Here is a 24,637-nt window from a genome sequence, read left to right as displayed (position 1 = left end):
TAACCATGCATCAAACCACAATCAGCCTATATGATTTTTAAAAGAAGAGGGAACAGACAAAATGCAATAAGATTGGTATAGTATAGCGCAGCCATCTCCTCTGATACCATATAGTCCATGCAAACAAAGACATGGTAAAAGCACCTTTTCCTGACTGGGTGGATCCTAGAGGTGAGGAATGATGCTGCAGGCACATGCAAAGCCCGACCCAGGCCTTGACCTGGGAGTTGGCCCCCTCTTTAACTTTACCCGTCTCACATGAACTCAGAAACTGAGTGACAGACATATTAAAAAGTTATACTAAACAAAAATATGAATACAATATGCAACAATTTCAACAATTTTACTGAGTTACAGTAAATCAGTCATTTGAAATAAATTCATTAGGCCCTAATCTATGGATTTCACATGACTGGGCAGGGGCGCAGCCATGGGTGTGCCTGGGAGGACATAGGCCCACCCACTGGGGAGCCAGGCCCAGCCAATCACAATAATTTTTTCCCCCACAAAAGGGCTTTATTACAGACAGAAAACCTCAGTTTCACCAGCTCTCCAGGTGGCTGGTTTCAGACGATCACGCAGGTGAAGAAGCCAGATGTGGAGGACCTGGGCTGGCGTGGTTACACGCGGTCTGCGGTTTTGAGGCCGGTTGAACATATGGCCAAATTCTCTAAAATGACATTGGAGGCGGCTTACGGTAGAGAAATTAACATTTAATTCTCTGGCAACAGCTCTGGTGGACATTCCTGCAGTCAGCATGATTATTTCACGCTCCCTCAAAACTTGAGACATCTGTGGCATTTAGTTGTGTGACAAAACTGCACATTTTAGAGTGGACATGTATTGTCCCCAGCACAAGACGCACCTGTGTAATGATCATGCTGTTTAATCAGCTTATTGATATGCCACACCTGTCAGGTGGATGGATTATCTTGGCAAAGGAGAAATGCTCACTAACAGGGAAGTAAACAAATTTCTGCAAAAAATGTTAGTCAAATAATCTTTTTGTGTGTGGAACATTTCTGGGATTAACACATGGAACATTTCTGGGATCAACACTGTACATGTTGATTTTATATTTTTGTTCAGTGTAAGTGTGGGATTGGAACATGGTGAGAAAACCGATCCAACCTCCAGCCAACATAGATATGGCATTGACGCTGAAGAGATATGAGTCACTCATGACCTGAGTGTAAGAGAGAATGTTATGTGTGAGGGTTAGTAGCTGTGAGCTGTGCCTGCTGGACCTTCTTGCCTGAGTCCTATGATCACTGATCAACAACGCAGCTCTTGGTTTTTCACAGTTACTATTGTCGTCTCCAAAAATATGTTCCATTTCAAATTCTAGCTTGGTAGCAGTGTCAATGCATCCGGCACTTTGCACTGTAAGAACACTTTCTCACATTGTTAGATACATGTTTTTGGTTATTCATGATTCCAGTATACAAAATATTGTTTCAAGAACAAATGCACCCTTTCTTCTGTAAAGTTTTCATGTGGAAGGATTTTAGCAATACATATTTTATTTCTGTCTTGAACTGTCACAGATGTAGCTACACTGCACAATTTAGAGATATTGCTTATAATTCATGTTTAAAGCTGTGTGTATTCTACTGTACCGTTTGAAAATACATGGCATATCAGGTTATGTCTAATAGAAAGTATATAAAACAGAATGGATTAAACAGATAAGGGAGCACTCAGCCTGGTGAGGTCTTGTGTAGACGGACTGTCTGCCTGCATGCCTGGCATGCTCAACTTTTGATACCGTTGAGTAAACCACATGTTTGGTTTTGTCTGTTTACTTAGCAAAACAGTATTATTTTGAGGTGTATATGGGCTGCTGATTGAAATATACCTCACAATAACACAACCGGCAGGAACATCAACCTGACATGGCGTGTGCCTCTCCCTGTATGGGGACATAAAAGGTCCTATTCACTGCAGGTTAATGGTCCTGTTATTAAAAGGCTTTGGTGAAAAGAGGGGCCATGGAAGCAACCTGACAGAAATTAATTTCAAAGCAGAGGAGAAAACATGTCAGGAATATAGCCGTGTAATGACAATCTAACTGTTATTTTGATCTCTCTTTAAATCTTTTCAATGAAAAAGGTATCTTTTGAAATCCATGAAAGTATCATTCTTTATACAGTGGGGAGAACAAGTATTTGATACACTGCCGATTTTGCAGGTTTTCCTACTTACAAAGCATGTAGAGGTCTGTAATTTTTATCATAGGTACACTTCAACTGTGAGAGACGGAATCTAAAACAAAAATCCAGAAAATCACATTGTATGATTTTTAAGTAATTAATTTGCATTTTATTGCATGACATAAGTATTTGATACATCAGAAAAGCAGAACTTAATATTTGGTACAGAAACCTTTGTTTGCAATTACAGAGATCATACGTTTCCTGTAGTTCTTGACCAGGTTTGCACACACTGCAGCAGGGATTTTGGCCCACTCCTCCATACAGACCTTCTCCAGATCCTTCAGGTTTCGGGGCTGTCGCTGGGCAATACGGAATTTCAGCTCCCTCCAAAGATTTTCTATTGGGTTCAGGTCTGGAGACTGGCTAGGCCACTCCAGGACCTTGAGATGCTTCTTACGGAGCCACTCCTTAGTTGCCATGGCTGTGTGCTTCGTGTCGTTGTCATGCTGGAAGACCCAGCCACGACCCATCTTCAATGCTCTTACTGAGGGAAGGAGGTTGTTGGCCAAGATCTCGCGATACATGGCCCCATCCATCCTCCCCTCAATACGGTGCAGTCGTCCTGTCCCCTTTGCAGAAAAGCATCCCCAAAGAATGATGTTTCCACCTCCATGCTTCACGGTTGGGATGGTGTTCTTGGGGTTGTACTCATACTTCTTCTTCCTCCAAACACGGCGAGTGGAGTTAGACCAAAAAGCTCTATTTTTGTCTCATCAGACCACATGACTTTCTCCCATTCCTCCTCTGGATCATCCAGATGGTCATTGGCAAACTTCAGACAGGCCTGGACATGCACTGGCTTAAGCAGGGGGACCTTGCGTGCGCTGCAGGATTTTAATCCATGACGGCGTAGTGTGTTACTAATGGTTTTCTTTGAGACTGTGGTCCCAGCTCTCTTCAGGTCATTGACCAGGTCCTGCCGTGTAGTTCTGGGCTGATCCCTCACCTTCCTCATGATCATTGATGCCCCACGAGGTGAAATCTTGCATGGAGCCCCAGACCGAGGGTGATTGACCGTCATCTTGAACTTCTTCCATTTTCTAATAATTGCGCCAACAGTTGTTTCCTTCTCACCAAGCTGCTTGCCTATTGTCCTGTAGCCCATCCCAGCCTTGTGCAGGTCTACAATTTTATCCCTGATGTCCTTACACAGCTCTCTGGTCTTGGCCATTGTGGAGAGGTTGGAATCTGTTTGATTGTGTGTGGACAGGTGTCTTTTATACAGGTAACGAGTTCAAACAGGTGCAGTTAATACAGGTAATGAGTGGAGAACAGGAGGGCTTCTTAAAGAAAAACTAACAGGTCTGTGAGAGCCGGAATTCTTACTGGTTGGTAGGTGATCAAATACTTATGTCATGCAATAAAATGCAAATTAATTACTTAAAAATCATACAATGTGATTTTCTGGATTTTTGTTTTAGATTCCGTCTCTCACAGTTGAAGTGTACCTATGATAAAAATTACAGACCTCTACATGCTTTGTAAGTAGGAAAACCTGCAAAATCGGCAGTGTATCAAATACTTGTTCTCCCCACTGTATATAATTTGTCATCTTAAATAACCGCAGCAGCTAAAATACATTTTCAGCTTTTAACGCGTATGACTTTTCACATTTACATGTTCTATCGCACATTTACATCTTCTAGCACAATCATGAAAGTAAACTGGGAGCTGATAACAAACCATCCTGTAGCTCTAACTCCAAAAAGTTCTGGGATACTGTAAAGTCCATGGAGAACAAGAGCACCTCCTCCCAGCTGCCCACTGCACTGAGGCTAGGTAACACGGTCACCACCGATAAATCCGTGATAATCGAAGACTTCAACAAGCATTTCTCAATGGCTGGCCATGCCTTCCTCCTGGCGACTCCAACCTTGGCCAACAGCCCCGCCCCCCCCGCTGCTACTCGCCCAAGCCTCCCCAGCTTCTCCTTTACCCAAATCCAGATAGCAGATATTCTGAAAGAGCTGGAAAACCTGGACCCATACAAATCAGCTGGGCTTGACAATCTGGACCCCCTATTTCTGAAACTGTCCGCCGCCATTGTCGCACCCCCTATCACCAGCCTGTTCAACCTCTCCTTCGTATCATCTGAGATCCCCAAGGATTGGAAAGCTGCCGCGGTCATCCCCCTCTTCAAAGGGGGAGACACCCTGGACCCAAACTGTTACAGACCTATATCCATCCTGCCCTGCCTATCTAAGGTCTTCGAAAGCCAAGTCAACAAACAGATCACTGACCATCTCGAATCCCACCGTACCTTCTCCGCTGTGCAATCCGGTTTCCGAGCCGGTCATGGGTGCACCTCAGCCACGCTCAAGGTACTAAACGATATCATAACCGCCATCGATAAAAGACATTACTGTGCAGCCGTCTTCATCGACCTGGCCAAGGCTTTCGACTCTGTCAATCACCATATTCTTATCGGCAGACTCAGTAGCCTCGGTTTTTCTAATGACTGCCTTGCCTGGTTCACCAACTACTTTGCAGACAGAGTTCAGTGTGTCAAATCGGAGGGCATGTTGTCCGGTCCTCTGGCAGTCTCTATGGGGGTACCACAGGGTTCAATTCTCGGGCCGACTCTTTTCTCTGTATACATCAATGATGTTGCTCTTGCTGCGGGCGATTCCCTGATCCACCTCTACGCAGACGACACCATTCTATATACTTCCGGCCCTTCCTTGGACACTGTGCTATCTAACCTCCAAACGAGCTTCAATGCCATACAACACTCCTTCCGTGGCCTCCAACTGCTCTTAAACGCTAGTAAAACCAAATGCATGCTTTTCAACCGTTCGCTGCCTGCACCCGCACGCCCGACTAGCATCACCACCCTGGACGGTTCCGACCTAGAATATGTGGACATCTATAAGTACCTAGGTGTCTGGCTAGACTGCAAACTCTCCTTCCAGACTCATATCAAACATCTCCAATCCAAAATCAAAGCAAGAATCGGCTTTCTATTCCGCAACAAAGCCTCCTTCACTCACGCCGCCAAACTTACCCTAGTAAAACTGACTATCCTACCGATCCTCGACTTCGGCGATGTCATCTACAAAATAGCTTCCAATACTCTACTCAGCAAACTGGATGCAGTTTATCACAGTGCCATTCGTTTTGTTACTAAAGCACCTTATACGACCCACCACTGCGACCTGTATGCCCTAGTCGGCTGGCCCTCGCTACATGTTCGTCGTCAGACCCACTGGCTCCAGGTCATCTACAAGGCTATGCTAGGTAAAGTGCCGCCTTATCTCAGTTCACTGGTCACGATGGCTACACCCACCCGCAACACGCGCTCCAGCAGGTGTATCTCACTGATCATCCCTAAAGCCAAAACCTCATTTGGACGCCTTTCCTTCCAGTTCTCTGCTGCCTGCGACTGGAACGAATTGCAAAAATCTCTGAAGTTGGAGACTTTTATCTCCCTCAACAACTTTAAAAATCTGCTATCCGAGCAGCTAACCGATCGCTGCAGCTGTACATAGTCCATCTGTAAACTACCCACCCAATTTACCTACCTCACCCCCCATACTGCTTTTATTTATTTACTTTTCTGCTCTTTTGCACACCAGTATCTCTTCTTGCACATGATCATCTGATGATTTATCACTCCAGTGTTAATCTGCTAAATTGTAATTATTCGATTTATTGCCTACCTCATGCCTTTTGCACACATTGTATATAGATTCTCTTTTTTTTCTACCATGTTATTGACTTGTTTATTGTTTACTCCATGTGTAACTCTGTGTTGTCTGTTCACACTGCTATGCTTTATCTTGGCCAGGTCGCAGTTGCAAATGAGAACTTGTTCTCAACTAGCCTACCTGGTTAAATAAAGGTGAAATAAAAAAAAATAAAAAAAAATTGATCTTGGGAATGCTTCAGTAGACTCCCAATGCTTATCTCAGCATAAAATGCATATCTTGTGACGAGCCACGGTTTAATTAGATGACAATCACTGTTAACAATGCACAGCCAACATCACCAAATTTGCACATCGGTTCTGGCAGTGACATTTCAGCACCCCAGCAGGGACAACTCACATCCTTGGTTTACTCTTTCCTTGTTAGGCTTTAATATTTATTACATTTACAATATGACAATTGACAATATATACCAGTTTAAAAAGCAGGTAAACACATCAAAGCATTTCATTAATATTAAATTCATTTGAGAGAACATTGTAATTCAGAGCTCTACTCATAAGCCTACTTGCTAACCTTCAGTCATGTAACCTTCAGATATCCCTTTCAGCTAATATCACCTTAATTGCCACCCTGCAATAGTTATACAACTCAACTACCACTAGAGGGCAGTGCATATCATTTCAGTAAAACACAATATAAACCGCAGTACATCTACAGTATTTTAGTGAGAAAAACTTACAGTTAATATCTTTGACCATATTGTTTCTTTTTTTTAAGAAAGAAAAATAAATACTGACAAAAATAAGACACACTGATTATTGGCATGTTGTTATCATCTCAAATGTATAGGGAGTTCACTGGCAGCTTACTATACCTCTCATCAACAATCTAGTCTGCAATGAATGTGTACAAACATCCAACCATACACAAAAGACAGATAGGAGTTTCTCTACATTACAATACAACTAGAACTGTACAATGAAGCATGGAGAATGTTTGGCCCTCAACAGCTAACATTTAATAAAGCACATCATGAACAAAACATTGTAAAGTCCCTACATTTTTTGGAAGGGGCATAGGTGGAGGCCAGGGGCTAATGGCAATGAAGGATTTGTCAGTCATCCCTACATTAAATAATCCTTGGCTCTCCATTTTCTGCTGTTTGTTTATATTAACCTTTGGTTGAACCCACTTTAGAGGCAGCCTTTGTGCCAGAAAGTTCAGTGAACATTCAGCACAGTACCGGAGAGCATGTCATCTCGAATCTATTAGCCCACAGGGGAGTTTGTAGCATCCAGCAGTCTGTGTGCCACATTACACACACACACACACACACACACACACACACACACACACACACACACACACACACACACACACACACACACACACACACACACACACACACACACACACACACACACACACACACACACACACACACACAAGGACGTAATCTGCTAACTTGTACATGTTCCATACTGATGGCGCATGTAACTGAGATTATTGCATTCAATAACCTGGTTTTGACCTTCCTTTTCATTCATGCTGAATAATCTCATCATACCATGCACTATATGACACTATTTTAAATCCCTTTTCTTCTCTGCCTTGTAGTAGGTTTCTATCCAAGCATCGCTACCTTTCAACTACGCATTTTAGCCTTATAAGATTCAATGCATTGGCCATACAAGAACAGTGAATAGAGATTGTACTAGCCTAGAGACAGAATGGCACATAGCATGGTAGTGATAGAATGACATATTGCTACTATTCTGTAATACTACACCTAGGCTCACTAGTACATTTTCCTTTTTCCTTTTAAGGCTTCTTAGAATAATAGCCTGATTCTGAGTTTACTTTAGGCAATACTTTTATAGTAACAAAAACATAAATCATGCTTCAATGTATCATCTACAAACTCCACAATCTATTAATGTAATACAGGCTAGTACTGTAGTAATATAATTACATTATATATCTTTATTGTAGATGAACCTATATGGATTTGCAGATTTAGGCCTTATTTACTTTTATAGTAACAAAAAAGTATTGCACAAGCTTAATTGGCAGTAGGCTATACTACACATATATTTAGAACGTACATGCAATAATTTTACACCATAACAGAATATAAAATGAATCACTTAAGGATTTCTTGTTTCTTCCTCCTCTCCATCATCTCTTATCTATGGAAACATTTATTATTGGGAGTGAGAGTAGCACTGACTGTCCACATGGATAATACAACATAACATAGAGCTCACCAGCTTATATTCATAAAAAACAGAAATGTCCACCTCTTTTCAGCCATTCCTATGGGGGAAATGAATGGGGAAAGATTGTGATTTTGGGATAAACACCGAAAACAAGGGGACACTTTTCACACCACTTCGAAACAGTCATTTTCGTAGCAGGTTAGGCGAACATTTTCGCTAACCCTAACACTTTTCCTAACCTTAACCTCAGTCTCCTAACCTGCTAGGTTAATTATCCTAACCTGCTGCATAAGTTATCCTAACCTGCTGCATAAGTTATCCTACCCTGCTGCGAAAAGCAAGTACTTAGGAGATCTTATACATTTTGTTCTATGAAATAATCAGTCAGCTTTATGTGCTTGTTTTGATTACATAAATGCTTCAAAATCCACAAGAAGTGACATTAGCTGATGAAGATTATCTTATAGAACAAAATGTTTAAGATCTCCTAAGCCTGTGTTTACCACAGACCTTATTTTCAGTGTTTATCCCCCAAAAACTTTTATTTCCCCATAGGCTTTGGCCAAGTTAACGGGCGAGTTTGAATGGTAAGCCAAAAGTAGACGGAAGTCGACAAGCAAAGTTGGGGGAGGTACATATGCGCCGACAGCAAGTCGGACAACTGCTGTTTCTAGGAAACGCGACAATGGCACACATGCATTTCACCATTGTTGTTGCAGATTAAGTGGATGCTATCGAGATTCCAATTCTCCTACACAAAGCTGAACATGATCAAAATGGTCCAAGGAATTAATATCCTGATAAGGAAATTGGATACCGGCCCAAGCTCTTTCTAGCATTCACAAGACTTGTTTTGTATTTTTGTGATGTTTTTCTCAAAATATAACCAGGTAGTGAGTTCATGGGCTACTAGAATGAGAACATAGGTGTTTTTGCAGCATATGGGATATTCTCTGTTGTTTCCCATTACATCATGCCACTATTATTTTTGATCGTGCAAAATGGAATTGTAACAGAAGTGATTAAATAGAGTCCACAAAGATTCTTACTGTATGGTAATTTATTGCATGTCAGCATCACTACAGCCTGGATTGTATTTATTTAATGCTCAACCTTTATGTTGGTTTTGTCAGTAAGCATGTAAAGAACAGAATTTGATTCAATCACAGGAAGGGCAAAACACTCACTGTACAGAAAAATATTAGATTATACATGTACATCAGTTCACATAAATTACTGAGTAAACAACATGCCAAGCAATATGCCAAGCAGTCAAATGCACTTGATATTTACCCCGAGTCTGGGGTACATGCTCAGATTAAGCCTTTAACATTGCCAGTGTAGAACTCCCCTACAATAACCCATGTGTTGCCTACAATATGTATTCAATTTTATTCACACTTGATAGACAATCAACAAATGTGAATTTGTTTGGTGACAACAATATTACAGACCAGACAAATTTTAGGCTATAACATTGGACACAGCATTACAACAACATCTAGATAAATACATTATCTATACTGTCACAAGTAGGATATTTCACATATTTATTTTAGAAATATGGATCACATGTAGGTCTATGTAATTAGATTGTAAGGATAAAGATGAATTTAAGCTCTAAATAGTCATCCATCCAAAACAATAAACATGCATTGATAATAACCAATGTTAGTTGGCGACATTAAGCATTTTTGAGAATGTAGTGCCTTTTGCTTACAAAGAAACTGGTTGTCTCCCACAATGCCTTGGTTCCGACTTCAAATTGCAGTTGGTGAGGAGGAACTGCAGAAATTTCCAGTTGACTACAGTCAAAAGTTCATGGCCTTTGATCACATGGTTGTTGTAAAGGTCATGCAGTTGACATATAGTCACAGAGTTTCTAAACACAGAGGTGCAAAATCACGAGACTTCCAGGAACACTTGTGAAACAGACCAAGAAGACTAGGGGTTTGAAAAGTCTATGAGAGAAGTGAAAAATGTTTCCTTAGTTGTACATTTTTATTAAATCTAAAGGCACAACCTAAAATCAAGCCAATGTCTTCAGTAGTTATTACTCCAACAACATGAAAGTGACAAAATTACACATTTTTGTCAAAGACAACTTTATATCGAAGGAGTGTCTTTGATTTGAGGACTTGCACGTGCACAATTCAGACCATTAGACCAGATGACGTTTCTGTCCATGAATTTAGCTGCCAACGTTGCCATGACACCGCCTACACGTGTGAATGGTTATTTCTATTGGAGAAGCACACTGGAGGCTGGTAGGAGGAGCTATAAGAAGTCGGGCTCATTGTAATGGCTGGAATGAAATAAATGGAATGCATCAAACATATGGAAACCATGTTTTTCACTGAACTCCATCAATTCCAGCCATTATAATGAGCTCTTCCTCCTATAGCTCCTCCCAACAGCTTCCACTGGAGCAGTTTCTGCCCATCATACTGTACTGTCTCTGATGTAGTCGCAAGTCGGACAATTGGTATACCCACAATGCAACACACGCGCGAAGCCGGTGAGGGAGGCGCAGCCTGCTAAAATCGGACAGTATTCTGCATTGCAGTCATGTTGTCAACAAGGCAGCGTGATGCGTCATTCAGAAACTTACAACATCTCTATTCCATAAAATATATCTTCGAATGTTCAAACTAGTTTTCCGTTTTTATCAAAAGCAATCACTTTTGCATATGTGAAAACAGAGTATCCTAAACATTACGCCACGTGCATAACCTACCTCACTTTTTTTGTGACTCAGGATGAAGCCCGGTTCCAAAACCAATGCAATCACTTGTCACCCGTTGTAAACTACGCCCACCTTGGCGCTAAAGACAGAATCGAAACTCCTCACGACTCAACTGTTCACGCGGACTGGCTTGTCCCCCATTGGACCAATGTAATGTATCATGCGTGTTGGTAAATATCGCACTTTTTTGGCTGTGTACAGTCCGTCATCACAGTGAAAGTTCTGTCCAATGGTAGAGCCTACACGTTCCAAAGTCAAACCCAATTATTGCGTATACCTGGGTGTAATCATTAGTCCAAAAAGAGAGTTTCTATTGGAGAAATTCAGGCAGGTCCCTCCCCGTTTCATTCTGTTTGCTTCCGTTTAAGAATGTTTTGCAACAGAATTCGGGTAATGAATACGCCCCTGAGCTCTCTGGGTGTAGCTAAATCCTTCGCTCTGCAACCCTGCTTTCTCTGGACAGCGTGGGAAATTGGCCCAATTACTGTAATGTAAAACAATGATCATGTCAATTGTGTTTGACCTATTCTATTGAATGTTTCTCATGAAATGTGTTACTAGCTGGTCCATTGCCAAATTCGAGCTTGACGTTCCCATATCGAATCCCAGGACAACAGGTAAATTAAGATGTTCATATTTCTAGTCTAGTCGATAGGCAATCTATTCTAGTGAGAAAGTTAGAGCTTCTGATCATCATCATTATAGGCTTATGTATAAAACCACCTGTCTCCTTTTACATAAGTAACATGCAACGATGGCTGACAAAGTGAAGGTATTCTGTATCATGTTCAACAATGAAGACAAGCGTGAATACAGTGCTGGTGAAGTTCTATCTGGACACGTTGTGGTCGAGGTGGCTACAGGTGTGTCGGTACAAATCAAAGCTGTCAAAATATCGACCAGAGGATGTGCCCAGGTCTGTTGGGGTGAAGGGACTCGACAAGCATCATCACCGAGCAGTGCTGCTATAGCAAACACATCATCTCAGTGTGAGCGGGTGGAATACTTCTGCATATCTCAAACTCTCAAAGAAACACCAGGTACTGATCTGATTTTGCAACCTGGTCTCAGAGCATTTTGTATTATTCCTTACGTAAATTTCAGACACTCCATTTAGTGTGTGTGATATGTTGTGTTTCGTATGGTATGTGTTAATTTGTGGATGTCCATAATCAATTTTGTATGATATGTTAAGAATTTGCTAAACGTATAATATGTCATGAATTCCAATTTGCTGCTGCTAACGTTAGTTAGGTGGCTAACGTTAGCTAGCTGGCTAACGTTAGCTAGGCTGGGGGTTAGGGTTAGGTTAAATGGGAAGGGTTAGCTAAAAGGATTGAGGTTAGGGGAAGGGTTAGCTAGCATGCTAAGTAGTTGTAAGTAGCTAAAAAGTAGTAAGTTGTTAAAAAGTTGCTAAATTTGCCTGATGAAATTCGAACACGCAACCTTTGGGTTGCTAGACGTTCGCTAGTCTTTAAAATTGTGTTTTATTTTACATTGGATAAAAGTAGAGACTCAGAGCTACAAAATGGTATATTATACACTGCAGTTGAGCAACAATGAGAACGTAATTCTGCTTTGAAAGTGATGAACTTGTAACCCCAGTTTCTTTTTTTTTCTTTTTTGTTGAGAAAATGGCCCTGACATGTTTTTGGTACACCTACTGGAGAGCTCTTCTTTGTCTACACCTATTCAGCATCATTCACACCCTCTTAAGGCTTAGCCCCACCCATCTCTTTACAATAAAGAAAAACTCCAAGTAAAAATACACTTTATCTAGTCCTTGACCTATATCCTAATCTGACTTGAAAGTGTCCAGATAAAAATACTGTATAAATATTTTATAATTATTAGATTACTCTTACCCAGACACTTATCTAAATGTATGGGTCATGTGAAATAAATGCTATAACCCCCTCCCCACACACACACACACATCTAGCTAAGTGGATGGGTCACTATTGTCTGGACATGTCCATGAAATACAATAGATGGCCATAATTACCCCCAGACACACCTGGCTAACTTGATGGTTCATGTAATCATTCTCTTGCAAAGTGGTATTTTGTTGAGACATGTAGCTAGCTAGCTAAACATTTTACCGTAATCCCAACCCATAGCTACAGTACAAACGGATTGTCATAGCTAGCCACTATGCATGAAATGCTGGAGTATGAATCTGCAGGTAGCTAAATGCTAACCAACTAGGTGCAATGTTAGCTAGCTAGCTAACATTAGGCTATAACTAGCAATGCGAATGGATTTCTGAGATACAATTAATATTATTACACAGATCATACTATAATTTATAATTTAGCCCAAACAACTACCTCTTTACCTGCTGTATTTATTTATTTATTTTGCTCCTTTGCACCCCATTATTTCTATTTCTACTTTTTCTATCTCTACTATCTCTACTCTACTTTTTTTTTTAACTTGCTATATTGTATTTACTTCGCCACCATGGCCTTTTTATATTTTTATTTATTTATATATATATTTTGTTTGCCTTCACCTCCCTTATCTCACCTCACTTGCTCATATTGTATATAGACTTATTTTTCACTGTATTATTGACTGTATGTTTGTTTTACTCCATGTGTAACTATGTGTTGTTGTATGTGTCGAACTGCTTTGCTTTATCTTGGCCAGGTCGCAATTGTAAATGAGAACGTGTTCTCAATTTGCCTACCTGGTTAAATAAAGGTTAAATAAAAAAATACACATAAATGTATCTAGCGAGCCAGCAAACAAATGTTTGCTAACTAGCGAACAGTAAGCTTTAACTTGCAATGAAAACAACTTTCTGACAAAATTAGAAACGTATAATATCTGAAAATGTAGCAAGACTCTTACCCGTATACATGGATGAATGCTTCACAGCAGCGTCTCTTTTCCATTAGGTTTGTAGCTTGCTACAGCTTGTTGTGTTGAGTAACTCTGGTTCACACTGACCTTGTGCAGAAAAGAAGTCCATCAACTTTTTCCCACTGAACTTTGTTTATAGCGCCTGCTAAATTCTGGGCAGCAATGTTGTTGAGAGCAGTAGCAACACTTTTGCGGATCTCTATGGCTAACGTTATATCTTTTAAAAAAAGCAGCGGTAGCAAGGATTATCTACACATACTGACCAGCTCATGTTATAGACAGAAACAGGCTACATGGCAGACCAATCCGAACTCATCTGTCGGCATGTCCACACTGTCCATTATCTCAGCCAATTATGCTAGCGGAAAGGTTCCTGTATTTTTCCGTGGCTAAACCAACTAGGCTCGTAATTTTACAATTGTTTTTGTATTTACAGATGGCATACTAGTTTGTTAATAAGGCATATGAAAGCTAACATGCTAAGTAGTTGCAAAGAACAAAAAATAGTAAGTAGTTGAAAAGTTGCTAAGCTGCTAAAGTTGTCCATGATGAGATTCGAACACGCAACCTTTGAGTTGCTAGACGTTCGCGTTATACAGCTACCCATCCATCCATCCATCCATCCACCCTCCTTACATTACTATGTTATATCTAGTCTATGAGACCAGGCTGGATTTTGATGTAACAAATAATTTTATCAGGGCTGTAATGTACACTACCTTTAGGAAGTTATGGAATCGCTAGACCTTTAGCAGGCCCTATGCTTTCCAGTCAGTGATTATAATAAAATTGTTGTAAAATGTTGATTACTATATTTATTGACTGAATTGTCTTTTGTTTCAGATGGTGAGGAATTCATCAGTCTTGATGAAGGGCATTATGAGTTCCCCTTTCATGTGGAGCTCACTCAAACGTGAGTGAAAACTTTTCAGACGGAATAGGAAATTATGCAATCAAAGCTTGATTTGCCTCATGATGATGTCTGGCTACTGTACTAACTGCAACAGCTAATGGAGACTTTCCATTGTATACTTTTCAGCATGCCTGAATTAATTTGGCTTTTTTGTCAAATGAATAATGAGTGACGTTCCATAATATCTTCCAGGCCCCTTGTTACCTCTTTCAAGGGGAAGTATGGGAGGGTTTGCTATGAGGTGACAGCTGTATTACAGAGGCCCTTGAATCAAGATCTAACTGTCAACAGAGAATTCTCTGTTATCAGCCATGTTGATGTCAATTCCCCATGGTTACTGGTGAGTGATAAATCTTCAAAATAGATTGCAATGCCACGTCAGTTTTTGTGTGTTTTGTATGTTTTGTCCTACTGTATGTTTTTAACCATTTTGTGAGTTGGATTGAAAGGATGGGCAGTTTGGTTTTCATACATAAAACACATTTGCTCTTAACCATCTTGTTGTCTATTAAAACATAGATGACACTTTTAGATTTAAGTCTGTGACTGTGGGAACTGCTTTTAAATGTTGTTGGTGTATCAGACAGTAACCACAAAACATTTAGCAAAATGTTAAGTGAAAGTAGCATTCTTGGAAATCTCCCTTGACTCATTTGTTATTATTTTGCAGTCCTCTGTGTCTACAAACAACAACAAGATGATTGGCTGTTGGATTTTTACCTCAGGCCCCATCTCTCTGAATGTCAATATCAACAGAAGGGGCTACTGTAATGGTAAAAAATGTTTCTAAAGTTTGTTTTTCATCATTCATGTTAGAATGAATGAAGATGTGTTATGTCTCTAATAACAACAGTTAAATTATAGTGCAATGTCCTCAAGATTCATTTTTTCCCTCAAGATTCATTTCTTCGTTCTAGGAGAGTCAATCCCCATCTATGCTGTGATTGAGAACTGTTCTTCTCGACTCATCGTACCTAAAGCAGCTATCTACCAAATACAGACCTTCATGGCAAATGGCAAAACAAAAAGTCATACAAAGTTGGTTGCCAGTGTGAGGGGTAACCACATTCCATCAGGCTGCACAGACACCTGGAATGGAAAAACACTGAAGATTCCACTTGTCTCTGCCTCAATTCTCAACTCCTCAGTCATCAGAGTGGAATACTCCCTGGCAGTGAGTGCCCTTTTCTATGGATACTTTGTTACTCTAATCTATTAAATTGTTAAAGTGTGGTAAATAATGTCGTTGTGTTGTTATATCATCTGCATGGTTTTTCCCTTGATGTGTGTATACTACAGTAAGTAATAGGTAAATAAGGTGTGTTCAACTAAGACAGCATTCAGATGGTATAATGTATGCCTGCTTATTTCCTTTCCTATGTGGAGGTCATGGCACAGATACCAGGTGCTAAGAAACTCAAGGTGGAGCTTCCCATTGTGATTGGCAGTATACCATACAATGGCCTTGACAGCAGAAGCTCCAGCTTGAGCAGTCACTTCAGCATGGACATGAGCTGGCTCGCACTGGCGCTTCCTGAAGTGCCTGAAGGTAAGGAGAGGCCTTACAAAATTGCTCTCACACAAACACACACACATATGAACATATATGAACTCCCATTCATTGTCATGGTCTAACATCATGTATTTGTGTTGAAGCTTTCACCAACACAGTTTTGAGTAGATACAAAGTTGATTCTGACGTTGTTTACCTTCTGGTTAATCCCCAGCCCCCCCTAACTATGCGGATGTGGTGTCTGAGGAAGAGTTTGAACTGCACAGCCCCTCTTACACTCAGTCCGAGGAGTTGGAGAGACAGCTTGGTGGACCAGCCTTTGCTTACATCCAGGAGTTCAGGTTCCAGCCTCCACCACTGTACTCTGAGGTGAGTTCTCACATTTGGTGTCTCACATTGTTAACTAAACATTTTACTTATTCTGAGTAGTGCTTTAGGCTAAATGTTACTTTTCTGCTTTCTAACAACGGTCTTCATTCATAACAGGTTGATTCCCACCCAGTCCATAGCTAGGCTAAATGTTAAGCCTCTACATCATCTGTTAAAGAACCAAAGTGATGCCTTCAAATTGCAATGTTGCACAATATTTATATTGTGGTGGAAAGAGTGTAATATAGAGTGATCAAGTCTTGAACTAATTAAACTTTGGATTCAAAAGCAGATTAACAGTATTTTTTGAATGATTATATACTAGGCTGTGTTGAGAAATGGAGCCTACTCTTTACATGACTGTTATTAGAAAGGGAATTACTGCACAGCACATTGTTGTAACATAATACAAGATAAGGTGTGTTATCTGCTGTATATAATGTAAAGCACTTTGAGAGCTACTGAAACAGGTTTTGTTGTTGAAATCTACAATATATTTATTCCTGTATGTAGTGAATCCTTTCCTGATCAGGGTGTATAATATAACATGTGCATTCTTTTTGATACATTAACTAACAATACATGTTCAGGGTGTATAATATAACATGGGCATTCTTTTTGATACATTAACTAACAATACATGTTCAGGGTGTATAATATAACTTTGGCATTCTTTTTTATACATTGTAACTAAAAAGTTGAAAATGTCTGAGCAGAAACTGTATTATGCTTTGATAGTTCGTGGATATTTTGACCTTGGAGTTGTTCCTTCTCAGAATATATTGCCTTATCTGAAATGTAACTGATGTTGAGTATTGTGAGTGCCTAGGGAAAACCTTGGATCATGCAGTGTTGTGAATGTTTATCAGGTACAGACGTATGTATGTTAGTTATCATGTTGCTATTTACCAGTTTATCTATTGAAATGTATACTTTTGCAGGATGAATACAAAGACATATTACCATACTACTGTATGTTTTACATTGTATCAGAATGGCATGTTGCTATTCCATACATCAGTCAATCTGAACCCAGTGGGTTTCTGTTAAACTTGTATTTTTGTAATTTTACAAAATGTTTGAATAAAATCATTTGACAATGCTTATATTGTTCACTTTTACTTCTTCCTCTATCAAAAACACAACGTTTGATGTTTAACTTAAACTTAATCTGCATTGTCATTAGTTTAAACCGTTAAACATTATCATCCACAAGCTAACCAGTGAATGCGCAAGAGTATTGTGAAATACAAACAAGGTTGAAAATGCCCTTAGTACTTCAAGCACAGTTCTAGTTATGAACAAGAATAAGAGGTTGTCACGACCCGACATTTTTGATGCGGTTCCAGATGATGTATTTGTGACGTTAGTGGTCAGCTGCCTCCCAGCAGCACAGAGTAAACAGGACAGCCACAAGGGACACAGATCAGCCTTGTAAACAGCCATGTAAATCACTGAACAACGTGGGGAAACACACCACAGATATCCACCTCACCTGTCAGTGGGAAGCTACGCTACATATACACTGAACAAAAATATAAACACACCATGTAAAGTGTTGGTCCCATGTTTCTTGGCTGAAATAAAAAATATCCCTGAAATGTTCCATATGAACAAAAAGCTTAATTCTCTCAAATATTGTGCACACAGTTGTTCACATCCCTTTAAGTGAGCATTTATCCTTTGCCAAAATAATAAATCCACCTGACAATTGTTGCATATCAATAAGCTGATTAAACAGCATGATCATTACACAGGTGCGTCTTGTGCTGGGGACAATAAAAGGCCACTTTGAAATGTGCAGTTTTGTCATACAACACAATGTCACAGATGTCTCAAGTTTTGAGTGAGCGTACAATTGGCATGCTGACTGCAGGAATGTCCACCAGAGCTGTTGCCAGAGAATTGAACGTTCATTTCTCTTCCATGAACTCTAACTCAGTAACATCTTTTAAATTGTTGGATGTTGCATTTATATTTATGTTCAGTTTAGTTGTAGTAATCAACTACTCAGAGAGTATTTAAGAAGTTGGTGGGGTTACTAAGGTCAAGTTTAGGAACAATAATAATCAACGTTAGATCCTCTACCAACTCGCCAAATAACAATACACTCCCAACTTTCCAAATGAGACTTATTCTCTCCTATTTATGTCTCAGGACTTAAATACATTGTCTGTCAGGGTGGTTCCCCATTAGGAGTTCTGCCACTTCCATTGTTGATTGTCTTACACATCTGTGATCTAAAGATGTTACTTGAGGTGGACAAATGTTCATTCCATTAAAATACAAAATGGAAACATGTTTATTTTGCCTTATGTGTGGAGGTCAAAAGTCTAAACTTGAAATGGCATGTTTTTTATAGTCAAAGGAGGTATCTTGTGTTGGCTTATTTCTTTTTTGAGTAACAGTGAATGTGCAATATTTATCAGGGCTTTGCATTATTTAGGATGTGGCCATTGCCTGGCCAGCTGTTACCTTCTGAAATGCGTCATACTGTAGGAATATAAAAAAGGTCAAGAAAAAATGACAAGCAACAGAGAATACCTAACCAATCAAAAAAATTGTGTAAATGGAAATGATAATTTTACAAAGTCCATGAAAAGAATTTGCTGATTTCTCATACAGTATATTGTACATTGCGTAGTGATGCGTGAACACATTTGTGAGACTGCTTTATTTAGTTTAATCTAACGCTTCAAGCATGCTGTGAACATGGTACGAGCATTTTGGAGTGTTACAGTATGTGAGGTTTGAACATCACTCTAAAAACTGTCTGTAATATTTCCCTCATATCTGTGCTGGAGGCTAAACATTGTAAGCCTGGCACCACTGGCACTTTGTATTCATGGAGAGCCCATCAGGATGTGACAGCTTAGTTTATGGTCCAATGGGGATCTAATAAAGCAGTGGTTACCTTCACAAACCAGACCGTCGGATTCTTATCCACTGTCACCCTCCCTGACAGCAGAAATCAGTTAAACCACACCCTTGCTCAGAATTCTGAATGAAGACAACAGACTGTGTCAGTCATTATTTGGTCAATGTACCATATACTATCCTTCACCGTTAGTCAACACCCTCCACAGAAAGCACTGCATGTATGACTATGTACTGCATGAATATGTACTCATTGATGCTTCTTCTATAGATGTTGTTGATCTGCTTGGCTCTTCATGGTAACACATTACAGTTTAAGAGTCAAAGGACTACAGGGTTATGCACAGCACATAAATGTAATGGTGCATCAAAAGACACTCAATTAGCTTTATGTAGCTCCAGTTTACAATTGAAAGCACAATAGTAAAATGCCAGAGTTAACATAATAGAGTACCTAAGGGAGCCAGTGGCATGATATTAGTGCACTTAACTAACAAACCCAGAACAAAAACATATTTGCCATCTGATGTGTGTCGGAAGACCTTGGTTTAGAGAAGCACAGTGATAGGAGTAGCCAGCACATACTTTGTTGTTGTGTTGCATATGGATTGAACAAGACAAGTCTGCCATCTACTGGTCTGTAGACCAAGGACATATTTTCACTGTTTCTAAACTAAAGTGTGACCCTTAACTGCAGATTTTGAGTAAATACTTGAGGACCATATTCTTTCAAAACAGATTATTTTATTGTATAGAGCACTTATGATTTACTTAAGATATTTGTCAACAATGTATGATTTGATGATACAGTACATTATATTGATAGTTCCTTTATGCAGTATAAAGTATGAACCTTGTTCTCAACTTCATATTAAAATGTCTTGTTTCAGGTGTTCAGATTTAATCAATTTGTTTGGTTCATTTTGTGGAAAGACCCCTCTTTCTTTGTGAATATTTCTGTTCCTCAGACATCTGTGGCTGCATTAACTGTCTGCATGGTCTGAGCTACTACCAGAAAACACTTGGAGCTATTTGGGATATTTCCACACTGCCACTTTCTCACTGCAAGCTAAAACTGAAATATGTGACTTAATCCTATCCCCCGTAAAGCCAAAACTTGTTAGGATTATTCCTGTAAATCCCCTCTCAGGATTGAGGGGGAAACTCATTAGTGGAAGTTCATCCTTGTGGGAGAAGCCATTTTCATCCTCATTAAATACCTTTGTGTGTCTTCCTTTATCAAACTGCCCCGTTTCCCGTAAAAAAACAGGCTGCTTAACCTGAGCCAGCTGTCTAACTGTAATGGCTAACCCCAAGCATACACCCCTGGCGTCTCTCTATAATTGATCATATTCAAACAGTAATTTCCCTCTCTTTATTTCCTGAGGCCTGTTCATGTTAATATGGTACCAACTGCCTAAATATCCACACTCTGGGACACCACAGATTTATCATATTTCACCTTTTATAACTAGCATTAAGATTCATATGGGTGGAAAAGTGGAGAAGTGCACTTGTCTTGGCATATCGTCACACTTAATATCCACCCTCCTAGGCTAGCGGAAATAATTATGAGAACTCAGAGAACTGTTTATGCATTTTCAGGTAAAAAGGTAAGAAAGGTGTTGTAATCTCAACCAAATGGAATAACTGACATACAGGCCACGTGAATAAACCTTCTTTAGTTAGATAAGGTAAACTATAGTTCAGAAACGTTCAAATCATATCCAGACATTCTTCACAGAGTCGCTGTCTAGAGCAGGACAAAGGAGAGAAGCAACTCTACAAGAGATTCAACTTGGCTCAGTAGTTGTGCACTGCTGAAGGTGAGGGATGAAGAGGTCCCATAGGATTTACAGTAACTTCCCATCAGAGAAAACACTGCTTCCAGACTAAATATGATGCCAGAGTTATGCTGCATAGCTATGCAGAGAAATGCAACCAGAGAATTCATATAAAGTCATACAGGACTTGTTATTCACATCTTTGTAATTAATAAAGCCCACACTTAAGTGTGTCCCAAAAAAGCTTATTAGCATTTAACACAAGATCACATAGACTAAAGATGAGGTAAATGAAATACAGCAACTACCAAACACTTCAGTTTATTGAAAGACAGAAAGAAAGAGAGAATCCACACACACCATAATTCAATAACCTCTTTTCACAGGGCAGTCACAGATGACTAGGTTACTTAAATCAAGGACGGGGGTCCTTGGGGTTCTGTTTCCTGCGCAGGCACCAAGGGTGATGTTACATGGCGCAATGCCAGTATTCCCCATGTTCTTGTACGAGGGGTTAAGTGAAGGCAGTAAAGGTTTATTTGCTTCCATATTGCTCCCTGTCACCATCAATAAGCGGCTACAATGTGTCTTGAAAGTCAGCTTATAAAAGTTGTAGGAAACTCTGAGAGCTTAAGTGATCCTCTCCAGCTTTGCAGTGGCCCTCAGCATGCAGGATGTCTGCTTATATTAATTTCATGGAGTTTAAGGGGTCAGCAAACTCATTTGGAGATTCTTACTCATTTATGAACTCTGCAGCCCTCTGTTCTGCAGTGCTCTAAGCTACTGGACTTCAGATGCTTAAATTTACATGGAATATTATATAGCTAGGTGTTAAAAAGTATAGTGCACTCTGAGAGAGTTGAAAGCACAGGGGTCGACTGAAAAATGCACTTTGAAATGACGGTTACCTGCTTTTTAATGAAACGTAAGGTGAGTGAACTCATGTTATATCTGTCTTGTGTTTTAGCGATTCAAGGGAATTGCTTCATCTCATATTCAGAATAAGTCTAATGAGACAATGGGTTTCTCAGAAAGAAGCTTAGCTGGTGAGCAGACAAACCCAGACATTGAAACTGAGCAAATTAACTTGCCAGCTCCTCTGACTCTTCAGGCATGCAATGTAGTCTGCATGAGCTATCATGAAAGAACCTTTACTTTCAAATAGGGTTTTGAAAAAAATGGTCAATGCACAAAATTACTACCACCAAGAAGACCTGTGGCAGTGGCAAAGTTGACTGTAGTACAAACTGGTAACAGACTACTACTAGTGATATACTACCACAACCAGTGGTGCTGGATGTATACTTACTCCTCCAGGATGGTCTGAGGCATGACCTGAAGTAGTTAAAGCTCAGCTCAGCGGTTAATCTGTTAGTGCTCACTCTCACTGTGACCTCTCCTCAGGGCTGGCTGCCATTCATACTGGGGACAACCTCACTGGCCACAGGAAGCCTTTTGCCCCAGCCAGTCTGCGCCAGTCTCACATCTGTACCAGATCTTTAAAAGCAGTGTTTAAAAGCAATGAGGCCTCACATCTGTGCAGGGGCCGGGATTGGTCTGGGGGGTAGGGAGTGATTAATTGACGGTCACATCTTTGCGACTGCTGCCCACACTGCGTTGATGAAGAGGGATTAGGTTGCGCACCACAGGCTCAGCTGATAATAGGAGACTGGAGAGAAAACACTCATGTCACGCTCCATGACAAGGATTTCAATCAAAGAACCACTCCATTACATCAGCCAAGGCTGTTAAAACAATACTCTGAATCTACACTTTTTCCTATGGTGAATAGTAGCATTTTGCTGCATATTAAGAACTTACACTACCATATACAGTGGGGAGAACAAGTATTTGATACACTGCCGATTTTGCAGGTTTTCCTACTTACAAAGCATGTAGAGGTCTGTAATTTTTATCATAGGTACACTTCAACTGTGAGAGACGGAATCTAAAACAAAAATCCAGAAAATCACATTGTATGATTTTTAAATAATTAATTTGCATTTTATTGCATGACATAAGTATTTGATCACCTACCAACCAGTAAGAATTCCGGCTCTCACAGACCTGTTAGTTTTTCTTTAAGAAGCCCTCCTGTTCTCCACTCATTACCTGTATTAACTGCACCTGTTTGAACTCGTTACCTGTATAAAAGACACCTGTCCACACACAATCAAACAGATTCCAACCTCTCCACAATGGCCAAGACCAGAGAGCTGTGTAAGGACATCAGGGATAAAATTGTAGACCTGCACAAGGCTGGGATGGGCTACAGGACAATAGGCAAGCAGCTTGGTGAGAAGGAAACAACTGTTGGCGCAATTATTAGAAAATGGAAGAAGTTCAAGATGACGGTCAATCACCCTCGGTCTGGGGCTCCATGCAAGATTTCACCTCGTGGGGCATCAATGATCATGAGGAAGGTGAGGGATCAGCCCAGAACTACACGGCAGGACCTGGTCAATGACCTGAAGAGAGCTGGGACCACAGTCTCAAAGAAAACCATTAATAACACACTACGCCGTCATGGATTAAAATCCTGCAGCGCACGCAAGGTCCCCCTGCTTAAGCCAGTGCATGTCCAGGCCTGTCTGAAGTTTGCCAATGACCATCTGGATGATCCAGAGGAGGAATGGGAGAAGGTCATGTGGTCTGATGAGACAAAAATAGAGCTTTTTGGTCTAACTCCACTCGCCGTGTTTGGAGGAAGAAGAAGTATGAGTACAACCCCAAGAACACCATCCCAACCGTGAAGCATGGAGGTGGAAACATCATTCTTTGGGGATGCTTTTCTGCAAAGGGGACAGGACGACTGCACCGTATTGAGGGGAGGATGGATGGGGCCATGTATCGCGAGATCTTGGCCAACAACCTCCTTCCCTCAGTAAGAGCATTGAAGATGGGTCATGGCTGGGTCTTCCAGCATGACAACGACACGAAGCACACAGCCATGGCAACTAAGGAGTGGCTCCGTAAGAAGCATCTCAAGGTCCTGGAGTGGCCTAGCCAGTCTCCAGACCTGAACCCAATAGAAAATCTTTGGAGGGAGCTGAAAGTCCGTATTGCCCAGCGACAGCCCCGAAACCTGAAGGATCTGGAGAAGATCTGTAGGGAGGAGTGGGCCAAAATCCCTGCTGCAGTGTGTGCAAACCTAGTCAAGAACTACAGGAAACGTATGATCTCTGTAATTGCAAACAAAGGTTTCTGTACCAAATATTAAGTTCTGCTTTTCTGATGTATCAAATACTTATGTCATGCAATAAAATGCAAATTAATTACTTAAAAATCATACAATGTGATTTTCTGGATTTTTGTTTTAGATTCCGTCTCTCATAGTTGAAGTGTACCTATGATAATAATTACAGACCTCTACATGCTTTGTAAGTAGGAAAACCTGCAAAATCGGCAGTGTATCAAATACTTGTTCTCCCCACTGTAACTGTTATTTGATTGTCTTAATCAATTATACAGTAGGGCAAGTA

General features: G+C 40.3%; 1 protein-coding gene across 4 annotated transcripts; it reads left to right on the top strand.

Annotated features, from left to right (window-relative positions):
• Positions 1–11,219: 11,219 nt before the first annotated feature.
• On the top strand, positions 11,220–17,600 carry LOC139584709 (arrestin domain-containing protein 4-like). 4 transcript variants are annotated; one of them, XM_071416853.1, is made up of 9 exons: positions 11,220–11,448; positions 11,574–11,871; positions 14,543–14,612; positions 14,805–14,952; positions 15,283–15,385; positions 15,530–15,786; positions 15,999–16,161; positions 16,340–16,494; positions 16,612–17,600. In XM_071416853.1, the coding sequence occupies exons 2-9, from the start codon at positions 11,586–11,588 to the stop codon at positions 16,636–16,638; spliced, it is 1,209 nt and encodes a 402-aa protein (XP_071272954.1). In that variant the 5' UTR covers positions 11,220–11,448; positions 11,574–11,585; the 3' UTR covers positions 16,639–17,600. The 4 variants fall into 4 exon arrangements, with proteins under 4 accessions (XP_071272954.1, XP_071272956.1, XP_071272958.1 ...); XM_071416857.1 differs by having other exon boundaries at positions 11,248–11,448; positions 15,511–15,786; XM_071416855.1 differs by lacking the exon at positions 11,574–11,871 and having other exon boundaries at positions 11,243–11,448.
• Positions 17,601–24,637: the final 7,037 nt, after the last annotated feature.

Source organism: Salvelinus alpinus, chromosome 9 (assembly GCF_045679555.1).
Source record: "Salvelinus alpinus chromosome 9, SLU_Salpinus.1, whole genome shotgun sequence".
NCBI classification, from domain to species: domain Eukaryota; kingdom Metazoa; phylum Chordata; class Actinopteri; order Salmoniformes; family Salmonidae; genus Salvelinus; species Salvelinus alpinus.
The sequence above is the reverse complement of the archived record's forward strand: the minus strand, read 5'-3'. Positions and strand labels throughout refer to the sequence as shown.